The 22,584-nt window shown below is 51.5% G+C and overlaps 1 protein-coding gene across 1 annotated transcript in view; it reads left to right on the top strand.

The window, feature by feature from the left end:
* Positions 1-20,511, top strand: part of LOC140411612 (persulfide dioxygenase ETHE1, mitochondrial-like) — a 55,077-nt gene extending 34,566 nt beyond the window's left edge. Inside the window, exons 2-4 of the mRNA XM_072500673.1 lie at positions 15,718-15,807; positions 17,482-17,598; positions 20,254-20,511. Coding sequence (XP_072356774.1) covers positions 15,718-15,807; positions 17,482-17,598; positions 20,254-20,315 — 269 coding nt within the window. The 3' untranslated portion in view covers positions 20,316-20,511. The remainder of the gene's footprint in view (positions 1-15,717; positions 15,808-17,481; positions 17,599-20,253) is intronic.
* Positions 20,512-22,584: the final 2,073 nt, after the last annotated feature.

Consider the following 22,584-nt stretch of genomic DNA (forward strand, 5'->3'; position numbering starts at 1 on the left):
GGACTGAGACACCAGTCAGTGTACAGATATCTCCCCGAGAGAGAAAGAGACTGAGAGACACCCGTCAGTTTACAGATATCTCCCTCAGAGAGAGACTGAGACACCAGTCAGTGTACAGATATCTCCCTGAGAGAGAGGGACTGAGAGACACCAGTCAGTGTACAGATATCTCCCTGAGAGAGAGACTGAGAGACACCAGTCAGTGTACAGATATCTCCCTGAGAGAGAGGGACTGAGAGTCACCAGTCAGTGTACAGATATCTCCCTGAGAGAGAGGGACTGAGAGACACCAGTCAGTGTACAGATATCTCCCTGAGAGAGAGAGACACCAGTCAGTGTACAGATATCTCCCTGAGAGAGAGAGACTGAGAGACACCAGTCAGTGTACAGATATCTCCCTGAGAGAAAGGGACTGAGAGACACCAGTCAGTGTACAGATATCTCACTGAGAGAGAGAGACTGAGAGACACCAGTCAGTGTACAGATATCTCCCTGAGAGAGAGAGACTGAGAGACACCAGTCAGTGTACAGATATCTCCCTGAGAGAGAGACTGAGAGACACCAGTCAGTGTACAGATATCTCCCTGACAGAGGGACCGAGAGACACCAGTCAGTGTACAGATATCTCCCTGAGAGAGAGGGACTGAGAGACACCAGTCAGTGTACAGATATCTCCCTGAGAGAGAGGGACTGAGAGACACCAGTCAGTGTACAGATATCTGCCTGGGAGAGAGGGACAGAGAGACACCAGTCAGTGTACAGATATCTGCCTGGGAGAGAGGGACAGAGAGACACCAGTCAGTGTACAGATATCTCCCTGAGAGAGAGGGACTGAGGGACACCAGTCAGTGTACAGATATCTGCCTGGGAGAGAGGGACAGAGAGACACCAGTCACTGTACAGATATCGCCCTGAGAGAGAGGGACTGACAGACACCAGTCAGTGTACAGATATCTCCCTGAGAGAGAGGGACTGAGAGACAGCAGTCAGTGTACAGATATCTCGCAGAGAGAGAGAGACTGAGAGACACCAGTCAGTGTACAGATATCTCTCTGAGAGAGAGAGACTGAGTGACACCAGTCAGTGTACAGATATCTCCCTGAGAGAGAGAGGGACTGAGAGACACCAGTCAGTGTATGGATTTCTCCCTGAGAGAGAGACTGAGAGACACCAGTCAGTGTACAGATATCTCCCTGAGAGACTTGGACTGAGAGACACCAGTCAGTGTACAGATATCTCCCTGAGAGAGACTGAGAGACACCAGTCAGTGTACAGATATCTCCCTGAGAGAGGGACTGAGTGACACCAGTCAGTGTGAGATCCCTCCCTGAGAGAGTTGGACTGAGTGACACCAGTCACGGTACAGATATCTCCCTGAGAGAGAGAGACTGAGAGACACCAGTCCGTGTACAGATATTTCCCTGAGAGAGAGACTGAGGGACAGCAGTCAGTGTACAGATATCGCCCTAAGTGAGAGACTGAGAGACACCAGTCAGTGTACAGATATCTCCCTGAGAGAGAGACTGAGAGACACCAGTAAATGTACAGATATCTCCTGGAGAGAGAGAGTGAGAGACACCAGTCAGTGTACAGATATCACCCTGAGAGAGAGGGACTGAGAGACACCAGTCAGTGTACAGATATCTCCCTGAGAGAGAGGGACTGAGAGACACCAGTCAGTGTACAGATATCTCCCTGAGAGAGATAGACTGAGGGACACCAGTCAGTGTACAGATATCTCCCTGAGAGAAAGAGATAGAGACACCAGTCAGTGTACAGATATCACCCTGAGAGGGTTGGACTGAGAGACAGCAGCCAGTGTACAGATATCTCCCTGATAGAGTTGGACTGAGAGACACCAGTCAGTGTACAGATATCTCCCTGATAGAGAGGGACTGACAGACACCAGTCAGTGTACAGATATCTCCCTGAGAGAGAGGGACTGAGAAACACCAGTCAGTGTACAGATATCTCCCTGAGACTGAGAGACACCAGTCAGTGTACAGATATCTCCCTGAGAGAGAGGGACTGAGAGACACCAGTCAGTGTACAGATATCTCCCTGAGAGAGAGGGACTGAGAGACACCAGTCAGTGTACAGATATCTCCCTGAGAGAGAGAGACAGAGAGACACCAATCAGTGTACAGATATCTCCCTGATTGAGAGAGACTGACAGACACCAGTCAGTGTACAGATATCTCCCTGAGAGAGAGGGACTGAGAGACACCAGTCAGTGTACAGATATCTCCCTGAGAGGGAGAGACACCAGTCAGTGTACAGATATCTCCCTGAGAGAGAGGGACTGAGAGACACCAGTCACTGTACAGATATCTCCCTGAGAGAGAGAGACAGAGAGACACCAGTCAGTGTACAGATAGCTCCCTGAGAGAGAGAGACTGAGAGACACCAGTCAGTGTACAGATATCTCCCTGAGAGAGAGGGACTGAGAGACACCAGTCAGTGTACAGATATCTCCCTGAGAGGGAGAGACACCAGTCAGTGTATGGATTTCTCCCTGAGAGAGAGACTGAGAGACACCAGTCAGTGTACAGATATCTCCCTGAGAGAGAGGGACTGAGAGACACCAGTCAGTGTACAGATATCTCCCTGAGAGAGAGGGACTGAGAGACACCAGTCATTGTACAGATATCTGCCTGGGAGAGAGGGACAGAGAGACACCAGTCAGTGTACAGATATCTGCCTGGGAGAGAGGGACAGAGAGACACCAGTCAGTGTACAGATATCTCCCTGAGAGAGAGGGACTGAGGGACACCAGTCACTGTACAGATATCGCCCTGAGAGAGAGGGACTGACAGACACCAGTCAGTGTACAGATATCTCCCTGAGAGAGAGGGACTGAGAGACAGCAGTCAGTGTACAGATATCTCGCAGAGAGAGAGAGACTGAGAGACACCAGTCAGTGTACAGATATCTCCCTGAGAGAGAGAGACTGAGTGACACCAGTCAGTGTACAGATATCTCCCTGAGAGAGAGAGGGACTGAGAGACACCAGTCAGTGTATGGATTTCTCCCTGAGAGAGAGACTGAGAGACACCAGTCAGTGTACAGATATCTCCCTGAGAGAGTTGGACTGAGAGACACCAGTCAGTGTACAGATATCTCCCTGAGAGAGACTGAGAGACACCAGTCAGTGTACAGATATCTCCCTGAGAGAGGGACTGAGTGACACCAGTCAGTGTGAGATCCCTCCCTGAGAGAGTTGGATGAGTGACACCAGTCACTGTACAGATATCTCCCTGAGAGAGAGGGACTGAGACACCAGTCAGTGTACAGATATCTCCCCGAGAGAGAAAGAGACTGAGAGACACCCGTCAGTTTACAGATATCTCCCTCAGAGAGAGACTGAGACACCAGTCAGTGTACAGATATCTCCCTGAGAGAGAGGGACTGAGAGACACCAGTCAGTGTACAGATATCTCCCTGAGAGAGAGACTGAGAGACACCAGTCAGTGTACAGATATCTCCCTGAGAGAGAGGGACTGAGAGTCACCAGTCAGTGTACAGATATCTCCCTGAGAGAGAGGGACTGAGAGACACCAGTCAGTGTACAGATATCTCCCTGAGAGAGAGAGACACCAGTCAGTGTACAGATATCTCCCTGAGAGAGAGAGACTGAGAGACACCAGTCAGTGTACAGATATCTCCCTGAGAGAAAGGGACTGAGAGACACCAGTCAGTGTACAGATATCTCACTGAGAGAGAGAGACTGAGAGACACCAGTCAGTGTACAGATATCTCCCTGAGAGAGAGAGAGACTGAGAGACACCAGTCAGTGTACAGATATCTCCCTGAGAGAGAGACTGAGAGACACCAGTCAGTGTACAGATATCTCCCTGACAGAGGGACCGAGAGACACCAGTCAGTGTACAGATATCTCCCTGAGAGAGAGGGACTGAGAGACACCAGTCAGTGTACAGATATCTCCCTGAGAGAGAGGGACTGAGAGACACCAGTCAGTGTACAGATATCTGCCTGGGAGAGAGGGACAGAGAGACACCAGTCAGTGTACAGATATCTGCCTGGGAGAGAGGGACAGAGAGACACCAGTCAGTGTACAGATATCTCCCTGAGAGAGAGGGACTGAGGGACACCAGTCAGTGTACAGATATCTGCCTGGGAGAGAGGGACAGAGAGACACCAGTCACTGTACAGATATCGCCCTGAGAGAGAGGGACTGACAGACACCAGTCAGTGTACAGATATCTCCCTGAGAGAGAGGGACTGAGAGACAGCAGTCAGTGTACAGATATCTCGCAGAGAGAGAGAGACTGAGAGACACCAGTCAGTGTACAGATATCTCTCTGAGAGAGAGAGACTGAGTGACACCAGTCAGTGTACAGATATCTCCCTGAGAGAGAGAGGGACTGAGAGACACCAGTCAGTGTATGGATTTCTCCCTGAGAGAGAGACTGAGAGACACCAGTCAGTGTACAGATATCTCCCTGAGAGACTTGGACTGAGAGACACCAGTCAGTGTACAGATATCTCCCTGAGAGAGACTGAGAGACACCAGTCAGTGTACAGATATCTCCCTGAGAGAGGGACTGAGTGACACCAGTCAGTGTGAGATCCCTCCCTGAGAGAGTTGGACTGAGTGACACCAGTCACGGTACAGATATCTCCCTGAGAGAGAGAGACTGAGAGACACCAGTCCGTGTACAGATATTTCCCTGAGAGAGAGACTGAGGGACAGCAGTCAGTGTACAGATATCGCCCTAAGTGAGAGACTGAGAGACACCAGTCAGTGTACAGATATCTCCCTGAGAGAGAGACTGAGAGACACCAGTAAATGTACAGATATCTCCTGGAGAGAGAGAGTGAGAGACACCAGTCAGTGTACAGATATCACCCTGAGAGAGAGGGACTGAGAGACACCAGTCAGTGTACAGATATCTCCCTGAGAGAGAGGGACTGAGAGACACCAGTCAGTGTACAGATATCTCCCTGAGAGAGATAGACTGAGGGACACCAGTCAGTGTACAGATATCTCCCTGAGAGAAAGAGATAGAGACACCAGTCAGTGTACAGATATCACCCTGAGAGGGTTGGACTGAGAGACAGCAGCCAGTGTACAGATATCTCCCTGATAGAGTTGGACTGAGAGACACCAGTCAGTGTACAGATATCTCCCTGATAGAGAGGGACTGACAGACACCAGTCAGTGTACAGATATCTCCCTGAGAGAGAGGGACTGAGAAACACCAGTCAGTGTACAGATATCTCCCTGAGACTGAGAGACACCAGTCAGTGTACAGATATCTCCCTGAGAGAGAGGGACTGAGAGACACCAGTCAGTGTACAGATATCTCCCTGAGAGAGAGGGACTGAGAGACACCAGTCAGTGTACAGATATCTCCCTGAGAGAGAGAGACAGAGAGACACCAATCAGTGTACAGATATCTCCCTGATTGAGAGAGACTGACAGACACCAGTCAGTGTACAGATATCTCCCTGAGAGAGAGGGACTGAGAGACACCAGTCAGTGTACAGATATCTCCCTGAGAGGGAGAGACACCAGTCAGTGTACAGATATCTCCCTGAGAGAGAGGGACTGAGAGACACCAGTCACTGTACAGATATCTCCCTGAGAGAGAGAGACAGAGAGACACCAGTCAGTGTACAGATAGCTCCCTGAGAGAGAGAGACTGAGAGACACCAGTCAGTGTACAGATATCTCCCTGAGAGAGAGGGACTGAGAGACACCAGTCAGTGTACAGATATCTCCCTGAGAGGGAGAGACACCAGTCAGTGTATGGATTTCTCCCTGAGAGAGAGACTGAGAGACACCAGTCAGTGTACAGATATCTCCCTGAGAGAGAGGGACTGAGAGACACCAGTCAGTGTACAGATATCTCCCTGAGAGAGAGGGACTGAGAGACACCAGTCATTGTACAGATATCTGCCTGGGAGAGAGGGACAGAGAGACACCAGTCAGTGTACAGATATCTGCCTGGGAGAGAGGGACAGAGAGACACCAGTCAGTGTACAGATATCTCCCTGAGAGAGAGGGACTGAGGGACACCAGTCACTGTACAGATATCGCCCTGAGAGAGAGGGACTGACAGACACCAGTCAGTGTACAGATATCTCCCTGAGAGAGAGGGACTGAGAGACAGCAGTCAGTGTACAGATATCTCGCAGAGAGAGAGAGACTGAGAGACACCAGTCAGTGTACAGATATCTCCCTGAGAGAGAGAGACTGAGTGACACCAGTCAGTGTACAGATATCTCCCTGAGAGAGAGAGGGACTGAGAGACACCAGTCAGTGTATGGATTTCTCCCTGAGAGAGAGACTGAGAGACACCAGTCAGTGTACAGATATCTCCCTGAGAGAGTTGGACTGAGAGACACCAGTCAGTGTACAGATATCTCCCTGAGAGAGACTGAGAGACACCAGTCAGTGTACAGATATCTCCCTGAGAGAGGGACTGAGTGACACCAGTCAGTGTGAGATCCCTCCCTGAGAGAGTTGGATGAGTGACACCAGTCACTGTACAGATATTTCCCTGAGAGAGAGGGACTGAGACACCAGTCAGTGTACAGATATCTCCCCGAGAGAGAAAGAGACTGAGAGACACCCGTCAGTTTACAGATATCTCCCTCAGAGAGAGACTGAGACACCAGTCAGTGTACAGATATCTCCCTGAGAGAGAGGGACTGAGAGACACCAGTCAGTGTACAGATATCTCCCTGAGAGAGAGACTGAGAGACACCAGTCAGTGTACAGATATCTCCCTGAGAGAGAGGGACTGAGAGTCACCAGTCAGTGTACAGATATCTCCCTGAGAGAGAGGGACTGAGAGACACCAGTCAGTGTACAGATATCTCCCTGAGAGAGAGAGACACCAGTCAGTGTACAGATATCTCCCTGAGAGAGAGAGACTGAGAGACACCAGTCAGTGTACAGATATCTCCCTGAGAGAGAGGGACTGAGAGACACCAGTCAGTGTACAGATATCTCACTGAGAGAGAGAGACTGAGAGACACCAGTCAGTGTACAGATATCTCCCTGAGAGAGAGAGACTGAGAGACACCAGTCAGTGTACAGATATCTCCCTGAGAGAGAGACTGAGAGACACCAGTCAGTGTACAGATATCTCCCTGAGAGAGGGACCGAGAGACACCAGTCAGTGTACAGATATCTCCCTGAGAGAGTGGGACTGAGAGACACCAGTCAGTGTACAGATATCTCCCTGAGAGAGAGGGACTGAGAGACACCAGTCAGTGTACAGATATCTCCCTGAGACAGAGAGACTGAGAGACACCAGTCAGTGTACAGATATCTCCCTGAGAGAGAGGGACTGAGAGACACCAGTCAGTGTACAGATATCTCCCTGAGAGAGAGAGACACCAGTCAGTGTACAGATATCTCCCTGAGAGAGAGGGACTGAGAGACACCAGTCACTGGACAGATATCTCCCTGAGAGAGAGACAGAGAGACACCAGTCAGTGTACAGATATCTCCCTGAGAGAGAGAGACTGAGAGACACCAGTCAGTGTACAGATATCTCCCTGAGAGAGAGAGACTGACAGACACCAGTCAGTGTACAGATATCTCCCTGAGAGAGAGAGACTGCGAGACACCAGTCAGTGTACAGATATCTCCCTGAGAGAGAGGGACTGAGAGACACCAGTCAGTGTACAGATATCTCCCTGAGAGAGAGGGACTGAGAGACACCAGTCAGTGTACAGATATCTCCCTGAGAGAGAGGGACTGAGAGACACCAGTCAGTGTACAATATCTGCCTGGGAGAGAGGGACAGAGAGACACCAGTCAGTGTACAGATATCTGCCTGGGAGAGAGGGACAGAGAGACACCAGTCAGTGTACAGATATCTCCCTGAGAGAGAGGGACTGAGGGACACCAGTCAGTGTACAGATATCTGCCTGGGAGAGAGGGACAGAGAGACTCCAGTCACTGTACAGATATCGCCCTGAGAGAGAGGGACTGACAGACACCAGTCAGTGTACAGATATCTCCCTGAGAGAGAGGGACTGAGAGACAGCAGTCAGTGTACAGATATCTCGCAGAGAGAGAGAGACTGAGAGACACCAGTCAGTGTACAGATATCTCCCTGAGAGAGAGAGACTGAGTGACACCAGTCAGTGTACAGATATCTCCCTGAGAGAGAGAGGGACTGAGAGACACCAGTCAGTGTATGGATTTCTCCCTGAGAGACTGAGAGACACCAGTCAGTGTACAGATATCTCCCTGAGAGAGACTGAGAGACACCAGTCAGTGTACAGATATCTCCCTGAGAGAGGGACTGAGTGACACCAGTCAGTGTGAGATCCCTCCCTGAGAGAGTTGGACTGAGTGACACCAGTCACTGTACAGATATCTCCCTGAGAGAGAGAGACTGAGAGACACCAGTCCGTGTACAGATATTTCCCTGAGAGAGAGACTGAGGGACAGCAGTCAGTGTACAGATATCACCCTAAGTGAGAGACTGAGAGACACCAGTCAGTGTACAGATATCTCCCTGAGAGAGAGACTGAGAGACACCAGTAAATGTACAGATATCTCCTGGAGAGAGAGAGTGAGAGACACCAGTCAGTGTACAGATATCACCCTGAGAGAGAGGGACTGAGAGACACCAGTCAGTGTACAGATATCTCCCTGAGAGAGAGGGACTGAGAGACACCAGTCAGTGTACAGATATCTCCCTGAGAGAGATAGACTGAGAGACACCAGTCAGTGTACAGATATCTCCCTGAGAGAAAGAGATAGAGACACCAGTCAGTGTACAGATATCACCCTGAGAGGTTTGGACTGAGAGACAGCAGCCAGTGTACAGATATCTCCCTGAGAGAGTTGGACTGAGAGACACCAGTCAGTGTACAGATATCTCCCTGATAGAGAGGGACTGACAGACACCAGTCAGTGTACAGATATCTCCCTGAGAGAGAGGGACTGAGAAACACCAGTCAGTGTACAGATATCTCCCTGAGACTGAGAGACACCAGTCAGTGTACAGATATCTCCCTGAGCGAGAGGGACTGAGAGACACCAGTCAGTGTACAGATATCTCCCTGAGAGAGAGGGACTGAGAGACACCAGTCAGTGTACAGATATCTCCCTGAGAGAGAGAGACAGAGAGACACCAGTCAGTGTACAGATATCTCCCTGATTGAGAGAGACTGACAGATACCAGTCAGTGTACAGATATCTCCCTGAGAGAGAGGGACTGAGAGACACCAGTCAGTGTACAGATATCTCCCTGAGAGGGAGAGACACCAGTCAGTGTACAGATATCTCCCTGAGAGAGAGGGACTGAGAGACACCAGTCACTGTACAGATATCTCCCTGAGAGAGAGAGACAGAGAGACACCAGTCAGTGTACAGATAGCTCCCTGAGAGAGAGAGACTGAGAGACACCAGTCAGTGTACAGATATCTCCCTGAGAGAGAGGGACTGAGAGACACCAGTCAGTGTACAGATATCTCCCTGAGAGGGAGAGACACCAGTCAGTGTATGGATTTCTCCCTGAGAGAGAGACTGAGAGACACCAGTCAGTGTACAGATATCTCCCTGAGAGAGAGGGACTGAGAGACACCAGTCAGTGTACAGATATCTCCCTGAGAGAGAGGGACTGAGAGACACCAGTCAGTGTACAGATATCTGCCTGGGAGAGAGGGACAGAGAGACACCAGTCAGTGTACAGATATCTGCCTGGGAGAGAGGGACAGAGAGACACCAGTCAGTGTACAGATATCTCCCTGAGAGAGAGGGACTGAGGGACACCAGTCACTGTACAGATATCGCCCTGAGAGAGAGGGACTGACAGACACCAGTCAGTGTACAGATATCTCCCTGAGAGAGAGGGACTGAGAGACAGCAGTCAGTGTACAGATATCTCGCAGAGAGAGAGAGACTGAGAGACACCAGTCAGTGTACAGATATCTCCCTGAGAGAGAGAGACTGAGTGACACCAGTCAGTGTACAGATATCTCCCTGAGAGAGAGAGGGACTGAGAGACACCAGTCAGTGTATGGATTTCTCCCTGAGAGAGAGACTGAGAGACACCAGTCAGTGTACAGATATCTCCCTGAGAGAGTTGGACTGAGAGACACCAGTCAGTGTACAGATATCTCCCTGAGAGAGACTGAGAGACACCAGTCAGTGTACAGATATCTCCCTGAGAGAGGGACTGAGTGACACCAGTCAGTGTGAGATCCCTCCCTGAGAGAGTTGGACTGAGTGACACCAGTCACTGTACAGATATCTCCCTGAGAGAGAGGGACTGAGACACCAGTCAGTGTACAGATATCTCCCTGAGAGAGACTGAGAGACACCCGTCAGTGTACAGATATCTCCCTCAGAGAGAGACTGAGACACCAGTCAGTGTACAGATATCTCCCTGAGAGAGAGGGACTGAGAGACACCAGTCAGTGTGCAGATATCTCCCTGAGAGAGAGACTGAGAGACACCAGTCAGTGTACAGATATCTCCCTGAGAGAGAGGGACTGAGAGACACCAGTCAGTGTACAGATATCTCCCTGAGAGAGAGGGACTGAGAGACACCAGTCAGTGTACAGATATCTCCCTCAGAGAGAGACTGAGACACCAGTCAGTGTACAGATATCTCCCTGAGAGAGAGGGACTGAGAGACACCAGTCAGTGTACAGATATCTCCCTGAGAGAGATGGACTGAGAGACATCAGTCAGTGCACAGATATCTCCCTGAGAGAGATGGACTGAGAGACACCAGTCAGTGTACAGATATCTCCCTGAGAGAGATGGACTGAGAGCCACCAGTCAGTGTACAGATATCTCCCTGAGAGAGATAGACTGAGAGACACCAGTCAGTGTACAGATATCTCCCTGATAGAGAGGGACTGACAGATACCAGTCAGTGTTCAGATATCTCCCTGAGAGAGAAGGACTGAGAAACACCAGTCAGTGTACAGATATCTCCCTGAGAGAGAGGGACTGAGAGACACCAGTCAGTGTACAGATATCTCCCTGAGAGAGAGGGACTGAGAGACACCAGTCAGTGTACAGATATCTCCCTGAGAGAGAGGGACTGAGAGACACCAGTCAGTGTACAGATATCTCCCTGAGAGAGAGAGACAGAGAGACACCAGTCAGTGTACAGATATCTCCCTGATTGAGAGAGACTGACAGACACCAGTCAGTGTACAGATATCTCCCTGAGAGAGAGAGACTGACAGACACCAGTCAGTGTACAGATATCTCCCTGAGAGAGAGAGACAGAGAGACACCAGTAAGTGTACAGATATCTCCCTGATAGAGAGAGAGACTGAGAGCCACCAGTCAGTGTACAGATATCTCCCTGAGAGAGAGAGACTGACAGACACCAGTCAGTGTACAGATATCTCCCTGAGAGAGAGAGACTGACAGACACCAGTCAGTGTACAGATATCTCCCTGAGAGAGAGGGACTGAGAAACACCAGTCAGTGTACAGATATCTCTCTGAGACAGAGAGACTGAGAGACACCAGTCAGTGTACAGATATCTCCCTGAGAGAGAGGGACTGAGAGACACCAGTCAGTGTACAGATATCTCCCTGAGAGAGAGAGACACCAGTCAGTGTACAGATATCTCCCTGAGAGAGAGAGACTGAGAGACACCAGTCAGTGTACAGATATCTCCCTGAGAGAGAGGGACTGAGAGACACCAGTCAGTGTACAGATATCTCCCTGAGAGAGAGAGACTGAGAGACACCAGTCAGTGTACAGATATCTCCCTGAGAGAGAGGGACTGAGAGACACCAGTCAGTGTACAAATATCTCCCTGAGAGAGAGACTGAGAGACACCAGTCAGTGTACAGATATCTCCCTGAGAGAGGGACCGAGAGACACCAGTCAGTGTACAGATATCTCCCTGAGAGAGAGGGACTGAGATACACCAGTCACTGTACAGATATCTCCCTGAGAGAGAGAGACAGAGAGACACCAGTCAGTGTACAGATATCTCCCTGAGAGAGAGAGACTGAGAGACACCAGTCAGTGTACAGATATCTCCCTGAGAGAGAGAGACTGACAGACACCAGTCAGTGTACAGATATCTCCCTGAGAGAGAGAGACTGAGAGACACCAGTCAGTGTACAGATATCTCCCTGAGAGAGAGGGACTGAGTGACACCAGTCAGTGTACAGATATCTCCCTGAGAGAGAGGGACTGAGAGACACCAGTCAGTGTACAGATATCTCCCTGAGAGAGAGGGACTGAGAGACACCAGTCAGTGTACAGATATCTGCCTGGGAGAGAGGAACAGAGAGACACCAGTCAGTGTACAGATATCTGCCTGGGAGAGAGGGACAGAGAGACACCAGTCAGTGTACAGATATCTCCCTGAGAGAGAGGGACTGAGAGACAACAGTCAGTGTACAGATATCTGCCTGGGAGAGAGGGACAGAGAGACACCAGTCACTGTACAGATATCGCCCTGAGAGAGAGGGACTGACAGACACCAGTCAGTGTACAGATATCTCCCTGAGAGAGAGGGACTGAGAGACAGCAGTCAGTGTACAGATATCTCGCAGAGAGAGAGAGACTGAGAGACACCAGTCAGTGTACAGATATCTCCCTGAGAGAGAGAGACTGAGTGACACCAGTCAGTGTACAGATATCTCCCTGAGAGAGAGAGGGACTGAGAGACACCAGTCAGTGTATGGATTTCTCCCTGAGAGAGAGACTGAGAGACACCAGTCAGTGTACAGATATCTCCCTGAGAGAGTTGGACTGAGAGACACCAGTCAGTGTACAGATATCTCCCTGAGAGAGACTGAGAGACACCAGTCAGTGTACAGATATCTCCCTGAGAGAGGGACTGAGTGACACCAGTCCGTGTGAGATCCCTCCCTGAGAGAGTTGGACTGAGAGACACCAGTCACTGTACAGATATCTCCCTGAGAGAGGGACTGAGAGACACCAGTCAGTGTACAGATATCTCCCTGAGAGAGAGGGACTGAGTGACACCAGTCACTGGTCAGATATCTCCCTGAGAGAGAGACTGAGAGACACCAGTCCATGTACAGATATTTCCCTGAGAGAGAGACTGAGGGACAGCAGTCAGTGTACAGATATCGCCCTAAGTGAGAGACTGAGAGACACCAGTCAGTGTACAGTTATCTCCCTGAGAGAGAGACTGAGAGACACCAGTAAATGTACAGATATCTCCCGGAGAGAGAGACTGAGAGACACCAGTCAGTGTACAGATATCTCTCTGAGAGAGAGCGACAGAGAGACACCAGTTAGTGTACAGATATCTCCCTGAAAGAGAGACTGAGAGACACCAGTCAGTGTACAGATATCTCCCTGAGAGAGAAAGAGACTGAGAGACACCAGTCAGTGTACAGATATCTCCCTGAGAGGGAGGAACTGAGAGACACCAGTCAGTGTACAGATATCTCCCTCAGAGAGAGACTGAGACACCAGTCAGTGTACAGATATCTCCCTGAGAGAGAGGGACTGAGAGACACCAGTCAGTGTACAGATATCTCCCAGAGAGAGAGGGACTGAGAGACACCAGTCAGTGTACAGATATCTCCCTGAGACAGAGAGACTGAGAGACACCAGTCTGTGTACAGATATCTCCCTGAGAGAGAGAGACACCAGTCAGTGTACAGATATCTCCCTGAGAGAGAGGGACTGAGAGACACCAGTCACTGTACAGATATCTCCCTGAGAGAGAGAGACAGAGAGACACCAGTCAGTGTACAGATATCTCCCCGAGAGAGAGAGACTGAGAGACACCAGTCAGTGTACAGATATCTCCCTGAGAGAGAGAGACTGACAGACATCAGTCAGTGTACAGATATCTCCCTGAGAGTGAGAGACTGAGAGACACCAGTCAGTGTACAGATATCTCCCTGAGAGAGAGGGACTGAGAGACACCAGTCAGTGTACAGATATCTCCCTGAGAGAGAGGGACTGAGAGACACCAGTCAGTGTACAGATATCTCCCTGAGAGAGAGGGACTGAGAGACACCAGTCAGTGTACAGATATCTCCCTGATAGAGAGGGACTGACAGATACCAGTCAGTGTACAGATATCTGCCTGGGAGAGAGGGACAGAGAGACACCAGTCAGTGTACAGATATCTCCTTGAGAGAGAGGGACTGAGAGACACCAGTCAGTGTACAGATATCTCCCTGAGAGAGAGGGACTGAGAGACACCAGTCAGTGTACAGATATCTCCCTGAGAGAGAGGGACTGAGAGACACCAGTCAGTGTACAGATATCTCCCTGAGAGAGAGGGGCTGAGAGACACCAGCCAGTGTACAGATATCTCCCTGAGAGAGAGACTCAGTGACACCAGTCAGTGTACAGATACCTCCCTGAGAGAGTTGGACTGAGAGACACCAGTCACTGTACAGATATCTCCCTGAGAGACACCAGTCAGTGTACAGATATCTCCCTGAGAGAGAGGGACTGAGAGACACCAGTCAGTGTACAGATATCTCCCTGAGAGAGAGGGGCTGAGAGACACCAGTCAGTGTACAGATATCTCCCTCAGAGAGAGGGACTGAGAGACACCAGTCAGTGTACAGATATCTCCCTGAGAGAGAGGGACTGAGAGATACCTGTCAGTGTACAGATATCTCCCTGAGAAAGAGGGACTGAGAGACACCAGTCAGTGTACAGATATCTCCCTGAGAGAGAGGGACTGAGAGACACCAGTCAGTGTACAGATATCTCCCTGAGAGAGAGGGACTGAGAGACACCAGTCAGTGTACAGATATCTCCCTGAGAAAGAGACTGAGTGACACCAGTCAGTGTACAGATATCTCCCTGAGAGAGAGGGACTGAGACACACCAGTCAGTGTGCAGATATCTCCCTGAGAGAGAGACTGAGTGACACCAGTCAGTGTACAGATACCTCCCTGAGAGAGTTGGACTGAGAGACGCCAGTCACTGTACAGATATCTCCCTGAGAGAGAGAGAGAGAGAGACACCAGTCAGTGTACAGATATCTCCCTGAGAGAGAGGGACTGAGAGACACCAGTCAGTGTACAGATATCTCCCTGAGAGAGAGAGACTGAGAGACACCAGTCAGTGTACATATATCTCCCTGAGAGAGAGGGACTGAGAGACACTAGTCAGTGTACAGATATCTCCCTGAGAGAGAGGGGCTAAGAGACACCAGTCAGTGTACAGATATCGCCCTAAGAGAGAGACTGAGAGACACCAGTCAGTGTACAGATATCTCCCTGAGAGAGAGGGACTGAGAGACACCAGTCAGTGTACAGATATCTCCCTGAGAGAGAGGGACTGAGAGACACCAGTCAGTGTACAGATATCTCCCTGAGAGAGAGGGACTGAGAGACACCAGTCAGTGTACAGATACCTCCCTGAGAGAGAGACTGAGAGACACCAGTCAGTGTACAGATATCTCCCTGAGAGAGAGAGACTGAGAGACACCAGTCAGTGTACAGATATCTCCCTGAGAGAGAGGGACTGAGAGACACCAGTCAGTGTACAGATATCGCCCTAAGAGAGAGACTGAGAGACACCAGTCAGTGTACAGATATCTCCCTGAGAGAGAGGGACTGAGAGACACCAGTCAGTGTACAGATATCTCCCTGAGAGAGAGGGACTGAGAGACACCAGTCAGTGTACAGATATCTCCCTGAGAGAGAGGGACTGAGAGACACCGGACAATTTGCTTGGAATTTGCGTTTTCAAAGCTTTGTGTGTTATGATTTTTATTGATGTCTATTCCTCAGGCAGCTCGAACACCCTGTACCTCTCGGTGCACAGTAAGATTTTCACACTGCCTGATGACTGCCTTCTCTACCCCGCACACGATTACACAGGTAAGGCAGCACCACAGTATCTGGGAGTGATCTGGAGGACAAATGGTCCGTTCTATCTCTGTCTCTCTTTCTTTCTCACTTTTTATTTCTCACTTTCTATTTCTAATACAATTTCTTACTTTTGCTCTCCCCCTTTGACTCCCGCTCTCCCACATTGACTCCCGATCTCTCCCTTTGGCTCCCGCTCTCCCCCTTTGATTCCCGCTCTCCCACATTTACTCCCGATTTCTCCCTTTGACTCCCGCTCTCCCCCTTTGATTGCCGCTCTCTCCCGTTGTCTCCCGCTCTCCACCTTTGTCTCCCACTCTCCCGCTTTTGTTCCCGCTCCCCCTGTTTGGCTCCCGTTCTCCCCCTTTAACTCCGCTCTCTCACTTTGGCCCCCGCTCTCCCCCTTTGACTCCCGCTCTCCCCCTTTGACTCCCTCTCTCCCCCTTTGGCTCCCGCTCTCCCCCTTTGGCTCCCGCTCTCCCCCTTTGGCTCCCGCTCTCCCCCTTTGGCTCTCGTTCGCCCCCTTTGGCTCCCAATCTCCCCCTTTGACTCCCGCTCTCCCTCTTTGGCTCCCGCTCTCCCCCTTTGGCTCCCGCTCTCTCCCTTTGACTCCTGCTCTCTCCCTTTTACTCCCGCTCTCTCCCTTTTTCTCCCGCTCTCCCCCTTTGTCTCCCGCTCTCCCCCTTTCACTCCCACTCTCCCCCTTTGACTCCCGCTCTCCCCCTTTCACTCACGCTCTCTCCCTTTGGCACCTGCTCTCCCCCTTTGACTCCCGCTCTCCCCCTTTGTCTCCCGCTCTCCCCCTTTTACTCCCGCTCTCCCCCTTTGTCTCCCCCTCTCCTCCTTTTACTCGCGCTCTCTCCCTTTGGCCCCCGCCCTCCCCCTTTGGCTTCCGCCCTCCCCCTTTGTCTCCCGCTCTCCCCATTTGGCTCCCGCTCTCCCCCTTTGTCTCCTGCTCTCTCCCTTTTACTCCCGCTCTCCCCATTTGACTCCCGCTCTCTCCCTTTGACTCCCGCTCTCTCCCTTTGACTCCTGCTCTCTCCCTTTTACTCCCGCTCTCTCCCTTTTTCTCCCGCTCTCCCCCTTTGTCTCCCGCTCTCCCCCTTTGACTCCTGCTCTCTCCCTTTTACTCCCGCTCTCCCCCTTTGTCTCCCGCTCTCCCCCTTTGTCTCCCACTCTCCCCCTATGTCTCCCACTCTCCCCCTTTGGCTTCCGCCCTCCCCCTTTGTCTCCCGCTCTCCCCATTTGGCTCCCGCTCTCCCCCTTTGTCTCCCACTCTCCCCCTTTTGCTCCCGCTCTCCCCGTTTGGCTCCCACTCTCTCCCTTTGGCTCCCGCCCTCCCCCTTTGGCTCCCGCTCTCCCCCTTTGTCTCCCGCTCTCCCCCTTTGTCTCCAGCTCTCCCACTTTGTCTCCTGCTCTCCCCCTTTGACACCCGCTCTCCCCCTTTGGCTCCCGCTCTCCCCCTTTGGCTCCCGCTCTCTCCCTTTGGCTCCCGCTCTCTCCCTTGACTCCCGCTCTCTCCCTTTGGCTCCCGCTCTCCCCATTTGACACCCGCTCTCCCCCTTTGGCTCCCGCTCTCACCTTTTGGCTCCTGTTTTGTGTCTCTTGGCGCTCCCTCTCCAGCACCTTCTGTGCCACCCCACACTCCCAAAAGCGGAAATTATTCATCTCTCACTATTGTTCAAGGTCAAACAGTCACAACAGTTGAAGAAGAGAAAAGGCTGAATCCACGTCTGTCGAAATCGCTAAAGGAATTCGTTGAGATTATGAGCAATTTGAATCTTCCATACCCCAAACAGATTGGTAAACACAGCTTTACCCTGTATTTAACCCTGTGCTGTACCTGTCCTGGGAGTGATTGATGGGGACAGTGTAGAGGGAGCTTTACCCTGTATCTAACCCCGTGCTGTACCTGTCCTGGGAGTGTTTGATGGGGACAGTGTAGAGGGAGCTTTACACTGTGTCTAACCCTGTGCTGTACCTGTCCTGGGAGAGTTTGATGGGGACAGTGTAGAGGGAGCTTTACTCTGTATCTAACCCCGTGCTGTACCTGTCCCGGGAGTGTTAGATGGGGACAGTGTAGAGGGAGCTTTACTCTGTATCTAACCCCATGCTGTACCTGTCCTGGGAGTGTTTGATGGGGACAGTGTAGAGGGAGCTTTACTCTGTATCTAACCCCATGCTGTACCTGTCCTGGGAGTGTTTGATGGGGACAGTGCAGAGGGAGCTTTACTTTGTATCTATCCCCGTGTTGTACCTGTCCTGGGAGTGTTTGATGGGACAGTGTAGAGGAAACTTTACTCTGTATCTAACCCCGTGCTGTACCTGTCCTGGGAATGTTTGATGGGCACAGTGTAGAGGGAGCTTTACTCTGTATCTATCCCCGTGTTGTACCTGTCCTGGGAGTGTTTGATGGGACAGTGTAGAGGGAACTTTACTCTGTATCTAACCCCGTGCTGTACCTGTCCTGGGAGTGTTGATGGAACAGTTTAAATGGAGCTTTACTCTGCATTTTATACCGTGCTGTACCTTTCCTGGGAGTGTTTGATGGGACAGTGGAGAGGGAGCTTTACTCTGTATCTAACCCCGTGCTGTACCTATCCTGGGAATGTTTGATGGGGACAGTGTATGGGGAGCTTTATTCTGTATCTAACCCCGTGTTGTACCTGTCCTGGGAGTGTTTGATGGGACAGTGTAGAGGGAGCTTTACTCTGTATCTAACCCCGTGCTGCACCTGTCCTGGGAGTGTTTGATGGGACAGTGTAGAGGGAGCTTTATTCTGTATCTAACCCCGTGCTGTACCTGTCCTGGGAGTGTTTGATGGGGACAGTGTACAGGGAGCTTTACTCTGTATCTAACCCCGTGTTGTACCTGTCCTGGGAGTGTTTGATGGGACAGTGTAGAGGGAGCTTTACTCTGTATCTAACCCTGTGCTGTCCCTGTCCTGGGAGTGTTTGATGGGACAGTGTAGAGGGAGCTTTACTCTCTATCTAGCCCCGTGCTGTACCTGTCCTGGGAGTGTTTGATGGGACAGTGTAGAGGGAGCTTTACTCTGTATCTATCCCCGTGCTGTACCTGTCCTGGGAGTGTTTGATGGGACATTGTAGAGGGAGCTTTACTCTCTATCTAGCCCCGTGCTGTACCTGTCCTGGGAGTGTTTGATGGGGAGAGTGTAGAGGGAGCTTTACTCTGTATCTAACCCCGTGCTGTACCTGTCCTGGGAGTGTTTGATGGGACAGTGTAGAGGGAGCTTTACTCTCTATCTAGCCCCGTGCTGTACCTGTCCTGGGAGTGTTTGATGGGGAGAGTGTAGAGGGAGCTTTACTCTGTATCTAACCCCGTGCTGTACCTGTCCTGGGAGTGTTTGATGGGACAGTGGAGAGGGAGCTTTACTCTGTATCTAACCCCGTGCTGTACCTGTCCTGGGAGTGTTTGATGGGGACAGTGTAGAGGGAGCTTTACTCTGTATCTAACCCCGTGTTGTTCCTGTCCTGGGAGTGTTTGATGGGGACAGTGTAGAGGGGGCTTTACTCTGTATCTAACCCCGTGCTGTACCTGTCCTGGGAGTGTTTGATGGGACAGTGTAGAGGGAGCTTTACTCTGTATCTAACCCCGTGCGGTACCTGTCCTGGGAGTGTTTGATGGGACAGTGTAGAGGGAGCTTTACTCTGTATCTAACACCGTGCTGTACCTGTCCTGGGAGTGTTTGATGGGACAGTGTAGAGGGAGCTTTACTCTGTATCTAACCCTGTGCGGTACCTGTCCTGGGAGTGTTTGATGGGACAGTGTAGAGGGAGCTTTACTCTGTATCTAACACCGTGTTGTACCTGTCCTGGGAGTGTTTGATGGGAAAGTGTAGTGGGAGCTTTACTCTGTATCTAACACCGTGTTGTACCTGTCCTGGGAGTGTTTGATGGGACAGTGTAGAAGGAGCTTTACTCTGTATCTAACCCCGTGCTGTACCTGCCCTGGGAGTGTTTGATGGGACAGTGTAGAGGGAGCTTTACTCTGTATCTATCCCTGTGCCGTACCTCTCCTGGGAGTGTTTGATGGGGACAGTGTAGAGTGAGTTTTACGCTGTATCTAACCCCGTGCTGTACCTGTCCTGGGAGTGTTTGATGGGACAGTGTAGAGGGAGCTTTACTCTGTATCTAACACCGTGCTGTACCTGTCCTGGGTGTGTTTGATGGGGACAGTGTAGAGGGAGCTTTACTCTGTATCTAACTCCGTGCTGTACCTGTCCTGGGAGTGTTTGATGGGGACAGTGTAGAGGGAGATTTACTCTGTATCTAACCCCGTGCTGTACCTGTCCTGGGAGTGTTTGATGGGGACAGTGTAGAGGGATCTTTACTCTGTATCTAACCCCGTGTTGTACCTGTCCGGGGAGTGTTTGATGGGACAGTGTAGAGGGAGCTTTACTCTGTATCTAACCTTTACTCTGTCTTTTTCTCTTTGTAGACCATGCTCTCCCAGCTAATTTGGTGTGTGGACTTCAGGACATGCCTGGAAATCAACACTGATAAATAATCTGCAATAGTCCTTGCCATGAACAATCTGTTGGATGGTTGCTGAGATTCTGTTGCAGCATATTGTCTGATTGTATCTCAAGCAATTGCAACAAGCTGCTGCTATTTACTCTCTTCCTCTCGGTCACCAACCAATCTCATTTGAACTTTCATCACTTGATCAATAAAGAAGATTGTTTCTGATTGCGTATGTGTGCGCTCATGTAGCTGTTTGTGTATGTGTTCACGTTGCTCTGTGTGTCTGTGTGCACTCAGATCGCCGTGTGTGCGCTCACGTCGCTGTGTGTTCGTGCGCTCCCGTCGCTTTGTGTGTATGTGTGCTCACGTAGCACTGTGCGCGCACACTCAGATCGCTGTGTGTGTGAGAGCTCACGTTGCACTGTGCGCACACTCAGATCGCTGTGTGTGTGTGAGCTCACGTAGCACTGTGCGCGCACACTCAGATCGCTGTGTGTGTGAGCTCACGTTGCACTGTTCGCGCACACTCAGATCGCTGTGTGTTCGTGCGCTCCCGTCGCTTTGTGTGTATGTGTGCTCACGTAGCACTGTGCGCGCACACTCAGATCGCTGTGTGTGTGAGAGCTCACGTTGCACTGCGCGCACACTCGGATCGCTGTGTGTGTGTGAGCTCACGTTGCACTGCGCGCACACTCAGATCGCTGTGTGTGTGTGTGTGAGCTCACGTTGCACTGTGGCGCACACTCAGATCGCTGTGTGTGTGTGAGCTCACGTTGCACTGTGCGCCCGCACACTCGGATCGCTGTGTGTGTGTGAGCTCACGTTGCACTGTGCGCGCGCACACTCAGATCGCTGTGTGTGTGTGTGAGCTCACGTTGCACTGTGCGCGCGCACACTCAGATCGCTGTGTGTGTGAGCTCACGTTGCACTGCGCGCGAACACTCAGATCGCTGTGTGTGTGTGAGCTCACGTTGCACTGTGCGCGCACACTCAGATCGCTGTGTGTGTGAGCTCACTTTGCACTGTGCGCGCACACTCAGATCGCTGTGTGTGTGTGAGCTCATGTTGCACTGTGCGCGCGCACACTCAGATCGCTGTGTGTGTGTGAGCTCACGTTGCACTGTGCGCGCACACTCAGATCGCTGTGTGTGTGTGAGCTCACGTTGCACTGCGCGCACACTCAGATCGCTGTGTGTGTGTGAGCTCACGTTGCACTGTGCGCGCACACTCAGATCGCTGTGTGTGTGTGAGCTCACGTTGCACTGTGCGTGCGCACACTCAGATCGCGGTGTGTGTGTGAGCTCACGTTGCACTGCGCGCACACTCAGATCGCTGTGTGTGTGTGAGCTCACGTTGCACTGCGCGCGCACACTCGGATCGCTGTGTGTGTGTGAGCTCACGTTGCACTGTGCGTGCGCACACTCAGTTCGCTGTGTGTGTGTGCACTCACGTTGCACTGTGCGCGCGCACACTCAGATCGCTGTGTGTGTGTGTGTGAGCTCACGTTGCACTGTGGCGCACACTCAGATCGCTGTGTGTGTGTGAGCTCACGTTGCACTGTGCGCCCGCACACTCGGATCGCTGTGTGTGTGTGAGCTCACGTTGCACTGTGCGCGCGCACACTCAGATCGCTGTGTGTGTGTGTGAGCTCACGTTGCACTGTGCGCGCGCACACTCAGATCGCTGTGTGTGTGAGCTCACGTTGCACTGCGCGCGAACACTCAGATCGCTGTGTGTGTGTGAGCTCACGTTGCACTGTGCGCGCACACTCAGATCGCTGTGTGTGTGAGCTCACTTTGCACTGTGCGCGCACACTCAGATCGCTGTGTGTGTGTGAGCTCATGTTGCAATTGCGCGCGCACACTCAGATCGCTGTGTGTGTGTGAGCTCACGTTGCACTGTGCGCGCACACTCAGATCGCTGTGTGTGTGTGAGCTCACGTTGCACTGCGCGCACACTCAGATCGCTGTGTGTGTGTGAGCTCACGTTGCACTGTGCGCGCACACTCAGATCGCTGTGTGTGTGTGAGCTCACGTTGCACTGTGCGTGCGCACACTCAGATCGCGGTGTGTGTGTGAGCTCACGTTGCACTGCGCGCACACTCAGATCGCTGTGTGTGTGTGAGTTCACGTTGCACTGCGCGCGCACACTCGGATCGCTGTGTGTGTGTGAGCTCACGTTGCACTGTGCGTGCGCACACTCAGTTCGCTGTGTGTGTGTGCACTCACGTTGCACTGTGCGCGCGCACACTCAGATCGCTGTGTGTGCGTGCGCTCACGTTGCATTGTGCGCGCGCACACTCAGA

The sequence above is a fragment of the Scyliorhinus torazame genome, chromosome 4 (genome assembly GCF_047496885.1).
Source record: "Scyliorhinus torazame isolate Kashiwa2021f chromosome 4, sScyTor2.1, whole genome shotgun sequence".
NCBI classification, from domain to species: Eukaryota; Metazoa; Chordata; class Chondrichthyes; order Carcharhiniformes; family Scyliorhinidae; genus Scyliorhinus; species Scyliorhinus torazame.